The sequence below is a fragment of the Solanum stenotomum genome, chromosome 5 (assembly GCF_019186545.1).
Source record: "Solanum stenotomum isolate F172 chromosome 5, ASM1918654v1, whole genome shotgun sequence".
Lineage (NCBI taxonomy): Eukaryota > Viridiplantae > Streptophyta > Magnoliopsida > Solanales > Solanaceae > Solanum > Solanum stenotomum.
This window is the reverse complement of record NC_064286.1, coordinates 20,686,971-20,697,948: the sequence shown is the minus strand read 5'-3', so window position 1 is coordinate 20,697,948 and position 10,978 is coordinate 20,686,971. Positions and strand designations below refer to the sequence as shown.

The following is a 10,978-nucleotide window of genomic DNA, read 5'->3' as shown; positions in this document are numbered from 1 at the left end:
ATAAAATATAAAACAAATACTACAATAAAGGATAAGAGGCAAAATTAAAAATATGAATATTATTTAGATAATGATGAAAAATAAGATGAAAGACAATAATAATGAATAATAATGAATGAATAAAATCGACACCTCTCTTTGGCCAAAAATATTGTTAGTATTATTATAATAATAAAAAGCTAATTGCAATTTTTGCATTCATTTTTATTCTTTATCGTAAAAATCTAAATGTCTATAAATAAAGACATTGTAAGACTTTTAGAAATGATCACATTAGAGTTCAAAAATTTGTGCATTAATTTCACATTTTTTCCTCTTTTTCTTAATAATTAAGATCATAAGAATGATGTTGCATTATTTATTTATTTACATTCTCTTCATAATTTTTTTGTTTTATAGTTTCTACGATTTTTTGATTATCCTAAAGTTTATAATTTTTCTTTGTCCAAAGTAACAACTTATAACTTTGTTGGAAGTCACATAATTACTGACCAAACATTTCTCTTTATGAAATCACTTATATGTCTAGATATATGTATATGCACATATTATAAATATTTCTTCTATCTATACTACATTTTCATAAAATTATTGACATCTTCATCTTTTTAACCGCGCGAAGCGCGGATAAGTTCCCTAATATGAGTATATTTGGAGATCTGGGGCTATTTGGAGAAGACGATGGAGGGGGTGGGGTGGGGGTGTTTCTTTTATTGATTTAAATTTTATTCTATTTTGTAATTATCTAGGTCATGTGTCATTAATTTATTGGCCAATTTTTATTTGTCATTAATTTATTGGTCAATTTTTATTTTTTCTCAAAATTAATTATTTAAAAATCACTTTTGACACAAATGAAAATGTCATCGTTTAATTCGTCACTTTACACGTCATTCGCGAGTGTAACACACACACATTATATATTTTTGCTGATATTAAAAAAAGTGTCACAGCGAGATCCTATATGAGATGTCTAAATGAACATCGTCCGATTAAGATGTCTAAGTGAAACATTGTGTCAACTTTAGGGGGCCATTGATGGGTTAGACCTATTGTTTATGTCTTTTAAATTGTTAATTATTGTGATTTATAATATGTTTTATGTAATTTTCAAATAATGATATTTGTTTATGTCTTTTAAATTGTTAACTATTGTGATTTATAATATGTTTTATGTAATTTTCAAATAATGATATGGTCTTCCCTCTAACACAAGTTCTTGATTGATTTATCATGATGAGGTTTATAAGATATTGAAGAGAACAAAAAATGTGGGACTAGCTTCAATTGAGCAAACAAGTATTATGGTTTAAGCTGGGCATCTCAGCCAAAAACATCAAAAGAGGCAACAGGGATAAGAAATAGAAATACTAAAAGCAGTCTGTAAGAGGATTGCAGCAATATAACTAGTCCTAACTATGGAATTCATTTTAAAAGTTCAGCCTCGCATATTTTCCTGATAGCCAAAGTAATCTCACGCAAATCAGTGATTCATGAAGATTTGGAAACGAAGGCAAGAATTTGAGAAGAGAGCTTCCTCATCATCCTAGTACAGTTAATCATCTTCTGCTGTAGTGGACATGGCAATGCTCATGACCAGACTTGCATCTAAGCCGTCTTCATTTTGTGCTTTCAATCAAACACTCAATGCTTATTAAATTCTCAGGCTGCAAAATTGAACAGTGATTGATGACTGCTTTTGTCAACCACCTAGGCTTGACTTGTTACTTTTTTCCTGACTATTCTTTTTCTCCGAGCCGGTGCTGGTGTTTCCCCCTCAGAAGCTGAGTCAGTCTGCCCCTGTTTGATCCCAAGAAGCCCAAGCCCGGAAACTATGGCATTCTTGGATAAGAACCATTTTGAAGAAGGCTGATCAAGGCCCTCAGTGGGTCTACTATAAGCCTTCAAGACATCATCTGAATGGGCCAGAGGATCCACCTCCACACCGAGCCATGTTAGTCTTGATGTCTCTCCTACTTGAACATTCAAGACCCTGCATACATTTGACTGATTATTAAGCAGAAACAAATCCAATGAGCACCAAAATTAACCCTCTTAAATCTAAAGCATTGCATCCTTCTAACCTTCAGTACTTAGGATGACAGAAAATACTTTTCTATAACCAATGCTAATCTAGTTTAACACACTAAGATGGTTCAGACTGACATTTAAGCACTATCGGAAGAATCAACAAACACAATAAACGTGAATCAAAAACGGCATTGCACTTCTACAGCAACTGCTTATTGTAGGTCCTAAAGCATTAATTCTTTTCCAGAAAACCAAAGAAGCAAATTTAGACTAGCTGTTCTGCATGGAGCACACTCCTATTTTTTCCACTCAAAATTATATCATGTCCTTTTTCCTTTTATCATTATTCATTTGTGTTAAGGCTGCAAAAAGAATCCTATTCTTTCTAAAAAGAACTTGCATATGCTACCGCCATTTAAAAAGCTAGTAAGCTTACATGTACTACTAAATGTGAACTGTAGTTGATGAATGAAGTTCGCACTTGCTGAAAAAAGAAGAAAAAAGAACTTGCATATGCTACCACCATTCATTTACTGACAGTATACCTCAGGGCAGTGCTGAAGAAGAGAGCCACTCCAATAACATCAAAGTGGTTAACTACAGCTCTGTCAAATCCACACAAGAGCTGATAACGCAGGTTTGCATAAAGACCAAGGAAGGCACCATAACCAAGTGCATTACTGCTCACAGATGGTATTGTCACCGACAACCTAGCAAAGAGTAGTAGCAAAAGAGATTTAGACAAGAAAATAAGGTGTTAATCAGTGTATTTTTACCTTTATATAAAATTAAATGGGAAAATGAATTGCCAAGTATGCCAACCAATATCTACCTTCCCTCCTTTTTAGTGACAACAAGATTTGATACAGCCCCTTGGAAAGCTCCTGTAGTGAGACCAACCAAACAGAGCTCTGCAGCCTTACAGAAAAAGGACTGAATCCTCTTCTGCAAGTCGAATTCTCTTAGTGGATAGCTCTTTTCAAAGACATTGTTTGGAAGCTTCTGTAATGTGTTTTGCAAATCAAACTGGAATGTGTTTCCATATGAACGACAAGGAGCAAGTGACCAAACAACAATAGCATTGCAAGCCGTTACAGTAAGCACATTAAGAAGGGCAAGAACCCATTCCTGCTTTATCCTAGACAAAAAAAAAGTGTTTATTTAATATCCTGCATGCACTTTTTAATGAGTTTTATTTCCTTGAACTGATAAGTATACCTCTCCTTACGGTTTTTGATCTCCCACCAAACTGAGCAACCAATTGTACTGGCTTGCTCTAGAAGCAGCTTGTATAAAAATGCCGGATCTGCAATCATCCTGTGTTACATATTCATAGAAAATCAGGCAATTAGAAGCATCAATCTAAATCTGCATAATAACTTTTTGAATGGCTAAGACATTTATTTTTATTTTTTTTGAAACTGGTAACTTTTTCTATATATGTTAGAATCTGAATCTTACAAGAGTTGTAGCAGCCCCATATTTACAAAGTACTACCTACATCTATGATTCTATGATCCTATGTCTATAATGAGTCTAAAACATCAATGATAGAGATAGGATCATTTAAAAGTAACTGATTACACCAAAAACACAGTAGCAAGATGCAATTAAGCTTAATCTGTTGCATACTGTTCTCTATGCTCTCAAAACACCTAGCATTCCTCTCCTTCCATATTGTCCACCAAATGCTTGCTGGGACTATCCTCCACCTGCCTCTAATGGCTAAGACATTTATAGAAAGAAAAGATTTATTCACTACCAGCATATCAAAAACATGGAGGTGCCAAAGAACTCCCTTGAATGTACCAAAATTAGGGGTGAGAAGGGTGAGGTTTTTGGATGTTCAGACTTGCTTCTGCTATTACCCAAACAGCTTGGCATATAAAGCTAAAGCTTGTCTCAAGCAATTATTTTCCTGAGATCTTTTCCAAGCTCAGTTTCTGCATGGAGAATCTTAGCAGCTCAATTGGTTGGCCACCTGAACTTTCACTTTGTTGGTGAGGATTCGATTCCCATCTTGTTATCCCCTCTCACATTTCCGCTTCCCCGACCCCCGTTTTAAAAAAAAAATTATAAAAAAAAGAGCTCAGTTCTTGCGCAGATGTCTATTCTTCTCCCTTTTCTTTCCCTTTCACACAATAAATAGCAAATGGTTGAACCAAATTTGGCATCATTAATTCCCCATAAATTCAACAACAATAATCAAGGAGAAGAAAATTATTCAGTTATTAGAAGTTTTTTGAAACAGAAGCAATCCTGGTGGAGAAGAGCGGGACTCCCACTGCTCAGTGCAAGTGTTGAGATTGCAAATGGCAGAACTTCATTAAAATGGATTCACTCCTGCCATGTTCACAGATAACAACAACAACAATATACCCAGTGCAATCCCACAGGTGGGATACGCAAACCTTTTCCCTACCTCGTAGAGATAGAGAGTGGTTTTGAAAGACCCTCAGCTGAAGTAACGCATATCAAAGCAGTATGGAAAAGAACACACAGAAGTAGAGAAGACGACTAAAGTTAGACATATAACAATGCAACTACATAACTATATTGTCTCTATTTATTTTGGTTCTTACAAAAACATTGTGTGCGCTCACTTCAATGAAGCGAGCGATTCACTTAAAGCGTGAAGCGGGGATTTGTATCTTTTTTCCGCTAAATGCTTCTGTGAACCCTGCTACCACCAAACCTATCCCACAGGAAAGTGAGACAACGCTCACTACCTACTAACTTTCTATCCTAATCCGCAACCTCCATATTCTCTTATCTAAGGTCATGTCCTCAGTTTGTTAAAGATGTGACATGTCTATCTAATCACCTCTACCCAATACCTCGTTGGCCAACCGCTACCTCTCCTTAAACCCACCAGTGCCAACCTCTCACAATGAGGCTCCTCACAGGGCATCTGGGCATCTTCTCTTCACATGCCTGAACCATCTCAGTCTCGCTTCCCTCATCTTGTCCACCACAAAGACTATTCCCACCTCGTCTCGGGTATCTTCATTCCTAGTCTTATCTCTTTTAGAAATGTCCACATATCCACCCTAACATCCTCATTTCCACTTCTTATCCCCTGAACATGAGTTCTTAATTGACCAACACTCTGCCTCATACAACGTAGTCAGCCTAATCACCACTCGGTAGAAATTATCTTTAGGTTTTAGTGGTACATTCTTGTCCCAGAGGACTCCGGAGGCAAGTTTCTATTTCGTCCATTCCCACCAATACAATGTGCGACATCATCATCAAACTACCCTTTTCCTTGAATTAAAGACCCAAGATGGGGAATGGCCAATGTGCCAATCCCCACTTCCATGCCAACCTCACACGGTACTTCACCAAAATTGCACTTCAAGTAATCAGTTTTGGTCCTGGTCCTGCTCAACTTAAACTCTTTAGACTCCAGGGTTTTTCTCCAAACCTCCAGCCTAGCACTAAATCTGGTGCGAGTCTCGTCAATTGGTACTATGTAGCTTGCAAATAACATACATCATGGCACCTCACCTTTATTATAACACGTCAGTTCATCCATCACCGAGGAATATAAAAACGAATTAAGTGTTGACCCCTGCTGCAGCTCCATCACGACTGGCAAGTGCTCCGATCTGCCTTATCCAAGTCTCTTCAACCAATATGTTGGCTTCCTCATCTTTAATGCATTTCACTTGGTCTAAGTCTAGAGCCTTCCTCTCTCTCGCCTTGGCTAGCCTATACAACTTCTTATCCCCGCCTTTGTTCTCTAGTCCTATATACAAACGTTTGAAAGTTGTCATTTTTGCCACAGTCATTGCTAACTTCACCTTCTTCCTCGTCATCTTATACAAATTTCCTACTCACCCGCTTATCCTCCTCCTAGTAGCTCTCCACCAACTTTGCATAAGCTACCTTCTTTCCTTTCCTTGGACTTCCCATTCCACCACCAATCACCTTGATGTCCACCAAAGTTGCCCCTCAAGACCCCAGCACCTCTCACTTCTTCCTTGATCCAACTACTTGTCTTATCCCACATATTGTTTGCATCCCCAACTACTTCCATGTTCAGTGATGGTTATCATTATTATAGAAAAAAACAAATACACTATAGGAAAACTAAGGATAGAGAGAGATAGTCCAACAGGGATACTTGCCTATTAGAGCAGGAGACAGAAAACTAGGGACAACCGGAGAGGAAAGCTTGAGGGTGAGATTCCATGAAAAAGTGAGGTCGACGAGTTCCTAGACAATGCCAGTGAGTTGCATTTTTGGATAGCAAAATGAAATTTTACGTTGCAGAGATCAATCTGGAAAAAAATTTGAGGAGCATGGAAACTAAAGAAACCAAGAGAAATTGATTAGAGGGCATGTGGCTGCACGCTGCTCTTGAGATGTGAAAATAAAAAGGCAAAAGAGGCTAAATATATTTTTGTTTGAAGATAAATGAACCAACTCCTCCAAAAAACAAAAAAGAAAAAGAGCCAACTGAGGTTTTTCAAGCTCAACTCATCTAAAAATTGAGCATAAACTGAGTTTGAGCTTGAACTTGGGTTGAGTCATAAATAGACGAGTTGCCCATGTTCTGTTAACAAATGCCTCAGCAGATTAGCATCCTGGCTCAAAGCTTTCAAGCTTTTGGAAGAAAAGGACAAGATCCCCCTTCCCCTCCCCCCTCCTTCAATGAAACCCCAAACACAAACTTCTTTGCAACCTCACAGTAAAACTTTATAGGCTACAACCCTAAGATTTCTAAATACATTTAGCAGTGGACAACAGTCTCAGTGTAGCACAAAATAAAGAAGGCAACGGTCAGAATATCATCTTCAGAAAAAACCTTAACGACTGGGATATGGGCAGAGTTACTGACTTTTTTGTTCTTCTTTCCTCAGTTCCAGATTTAAACAGTGAAAATTTAATTTTGGAGGGGCAGCAGAGAGATGGTTCCAATTCAGTGAAGTTGTGTTACAGCATGCCAGTAAAAGAAGCCAGTCAAGAAACTTATGGGTCATGGAACAAGGTTTGGAACTCTAAAGGCACCAGTGGAAGTAATGTGCTTTACATGACTAGATCAGAGAAGCTTTATCTAACTCAAGACAACTTGCAAAAGAGGGGCATACAACTAGTCAGCAAATGCTTTCTATGTGGAGGAGAATCAGAATCAAACAAACATTTTTTTGCATAGTCCTTTCACTTCTCAGATTTGGCATCAATGTTTTGAACCTGAAATGAGTGATGCCTAATTCACCTGCTGATCTGTTACTACGCCGACACAAAAAGGGCTTATCTAAGAAACTGAAGAAGACTTGGACTCCATATGTGCATGCATTTGGTGGTGCATTTTGAAGGAAAGAAATCGAAGACATTTTGAAGGAAACAACAGCTCTGTACTGATAATCAAAATCCGAATGTATACTTCTCATTTCTTTTTTGGTGTAAAGTGGAGCATAGATGATGCCGAACCCTATTGCACTTCATCATATTTTTGTTTTTCTGGGGTTTCAATCGTCTTTTCCCCTTCCCCCTCCCTTATGGATGTAATTACAACACTTCTTAGTGCTAGTTTTTACATCAATAAGGCTTACCATTTAAAAAAAAGCTACACAGAGAGAATAAGGCTTTGATTAGCGAAGTAATTTCTCCAAAACCAGCTATCATACAAACATTAAATAGTAGAAAGGCTTTTCTCCAGAACTTTTGCCCTGTCTAAGTGTTCTGAGTAATGTGGTAGTGTAGTGTTGTATTTACCTGCCAATGAATGCCCTTGATAATCCTTGAGGAAGTGACCGGGAAATAAATCTAGCTGTTGTCGGTCTGGCATTAATGGCAAGAAATTTCACCATTTGTGCAGAGCTAACTAAACCCTGGATTAGAAGTACGACTAAAGTTAGACATATAACAATGCAACTACATAACTACATTAAATAAAGTAACTTGCCATTTCATAGGCTTGTCGAAGCCCAGCTGGTAAATCCATCATTGTCTTCTGCCACTCATTTAGCACGGCATCAACAAATTTCCGATCAAACAACTGAAAATATTATTGAGAAATTATGAGAGATATAATAATGCTGTAAATTTATTCCATGAGTTAACAGAAACCATTTTCATCTTCAGAAGCCTCTTACCTCTTGTAGTATCATTCTTCTCCTAAATAATCCACCCTCATCTCCCTCATCACCATCATCAAAGTCATCAAAGTAATCATCATCATCACCATCATCGTCACCTCCATCACCACCACCATGATTTAAATTCTTTCCCATATTTCCACCTCCTCCTCCGGTTGAAAGCTATGATTTTGCACGACATTAGCCAATTTTTTCAACACCCAAAGAGTTGCCAGATTGTACCACTAAGTCTACCACAAAAGTTGATCAGGAAATAAACAGAGAACAAGGTTCTCAAACATAGGTGGAATATTCTCTCATCATATAAAGCAAGCACATACCAAATTCACACAATCTTGGCCAGTTGAAGCACATTACTTTTTTTTTCTATAGCTGTGGTGTCCGGCTAGCTTTCGCACACCTCGATTAATTCCAGAACCTACCACCAGCAACAGGTACCAAGTAACTCTTTCCACTAAGGCTAGGACAAATGAAAAGAAATAACCTACTCTTTTTTCGTCTCCTAGGATTTGAATCTGAGACCTCCGGATTCTTAACACACTTCATTGATCAGTAGGTCACACCTTGGGTGCGAAGCACATTAACTTTTTGACAAGTTCATTTTGACAAAGGAGATGCATTAGAACCAAACTACATAAGACACATCTAAGATACTTTAATCAACGTCAGATTCAAGTATATTGGACGCATATTTTCACTTGTAGTTAATTATATCTGATCAGTCTTTTTTAACTCTTAGCTCCTTATTCTTTTGCAGAAAGCACATATAGAAACAGAAATTTTAACTTTCCTGGAAGCCACCTCTAATTTATAAGTAAGCAAGCAACACCAGGAAACTCACACTGCAAGACTCTTCATTCCTAAAGAAAAAGTAGCAATGAAACAAACACATTTTGCTCAGCTACATAATTTATTATATAGCGAAAGCAATGTGTCTACACCTCAATTCTTTTTTAGTAACACATCTGAAGGAAAACCACAAACAAATACCAAGATGAAACTAGATAAGAATACAACAACAGTTTCAGTTCCGTTCGCATGGCCCAGCTTCACAACAATCAGATTTTGATATATGATCATCTGTGAAGAGAACTAGACATACCTTAAAAGGGCTTATGGTGCTCCGATGATAATAAGAGATGAAAAATGATGTTCCTACAGATAAGTGTAAAATAATGTTCCTACAGACAATCTCACAGTTTTGACTAAAACTCTACTCAAACAAAACGTCTAACTCTACTTTGATTACTACATGGGGGCTTTCTCAACACCGGACACCATCAATGCTGTTTTTCAGCTTCAGTGATTAGCAGTGTTTTTTAAAATGAAAGCACAAAAAGACAAAGTCTGTGGGACTTGAAGCCAAAAGCGAGAAGTGAAAGCACACACTCTTAGAAGTTAAGCGCACAATTTACGAAATAAGAACAAGTACTAAATACAAATAAATTTAGTTCTATAATAGTCCAATTGCAATTAAAATAACTAATTTCAACATCCAATAAACAACAACGTTGTTACTAAAATCAACTCCCCAACGTTGAGACTCACAGGACAGATCACTTCATGTTGGGATCTCTTTGTGAGATTATTTGAAGCACCCTTCTCTGAAGTTCATGGCTTCACCCGTAAAGCAATAGACCCTTGCTTTGCATCACTTCATCGCTTTAAACCACAAAACGATGACTTTTAATGACACTAGTGATTAGTAAAAGTTAGGTACCAAACACAATACATGAGCGGAAACCTCTGAAGTTGATATCCTTACAAGTTACAACAGATTAGAAAGTAGAAATTGATGTCAAATAATTGAAGTTGGACTATCTTTACTACATCACCATGTATATTTTATCCAACTTTGGGATAAACTCCAGCTAGATATCAAATATAAATAGCATACCACAAAACACAGCAGCACTACATCTCAATCCCAAGCTATATGGGTCAGCATAAGATTTATCATCAATATCCATTTCATTATTTTCAGGGCCGTTCATTCCAAAATTATTGACGACTTACAATATAGTGGAGAAATGGAAGTTTCTAGGAATATACAACTATAACGAGACCACAATTTCAGTAGACAAATTTCACTCAAGAAAAGAAAAAAAAATAAAAGAAAATAATTAGTATGAACGAAGGATAAGCTGGTAAAGTCAATTATTTGTTCACCTTTTCCCCTTCAAAATACTGAGGAAAAAAATTGAATTCGTAGAAAAAGTAGTGATGCACAAACCTCGGGGCTAGACAGGGTCTGTTTCTGGGTCATATCAAGTTTCGATTTCTCCAACGTAACTGCACCAAAAGCACCATATTTTCCCCCTTTCATTACAGGGGCGAACATATTCGTAGCGGAGGAAGAGGACGATGATGGAGAATCAACCGACGGTGAAGCTTGAAAGCACCGCTCCAAACCGGCAATGGCATCGCCGTCGATCACCGGGGAAGTCGATGCCCTAATTACGTTAATTTTACGGAGCTTCCGGCCGACCCCTAGAACTGGTCGCCGGATAATTATGGCCGGAAATAAGGGTTTAGTGGAAGTAGGGAGCAGTTGGGTATTTATGGGCATGATTTGAGCGGTTTGAAAGACAGAGTAAGACATTTGTGGTATTGTTTGTCAAAGTTTTGTGTTATTGAGTGTTGGGATAGAGAGAGAGAGAAAAAAATTTCCCTCTGCTCCAAAGAGAGGGCAGGAAAAATGAAGGAGCTGAGGTTTTGATAGAATGGCGGAGAGAGACACAAACCCAATCCAGAGAGTGAGTCCACTCGGGTCAACTCGCCCAACTTCCTTTCTCTTCCCTACCGGGACGTTTGATCGATTTATTTTATTATTTTAATAA

At 37.5% G+C, this 10,978-nt stretch overlaps 1 protein-coding gene across 1 annotated transcript; it reads right to left on the bottom strand.

Moving 5' to 3' along the window:
- Positions 1-1,381: 1,381 nt before the first annotated feature.
- Positions 1,382-10,922, bottom strand: LOC125864898 (protein RETICULATA-RELATED 1, chloroplastic-like). Its single transcript, XM_049545000.1, has 8 exons — positions 10,372-10,922; positions 8,136-8,300; positions 7,946-8,038; positions 7,756-7,871; positions 3,250-3,348; positions 2,864-3,169; positions 2,577-2,741; positions 1,382-1,993 (listed from the first exon to the last, which is right to left on the bottom strand). The coding sequence occupies exons 1-8, from the start codon at positions 10,738-10,740 to the stop codon at positions 1,711-1,713; spliced, it is 1,596 nt and encodes a 531-aa protein (XP_049400957.1). The 5' UTR covers positions 10,741-10,922; the 3' UTR covers positions 1,382-1,710.
- Positions 10,923-10,978: the final 56 nt, after the last annotated feature.

Bases quoted from the DNA above. Each gene is read 5' to 3' on its own strand.
- LOC125864898 (XM_049545000.1), bottom strand. From the start codon at position 10,740: ATGTCTTACTCTGTCTTTCAAACCGCTCAAATCATGCCCATAAATACC. The intron at 7,872-7,945 runs GCAAGTTACTTT...CTTCTAATCCAG, and splicing joins TTCGACAAGCCTATGAAATG to GGTTTAGTTAGCTCTGCACA. The intron at 2,742-2,863 runs GTAGATATTGGT...ACTCTTTGCTAG, and splicing joins GTCACTAAAAAGGAGGGAAG to GTTGTCGGTGACAATACCAT.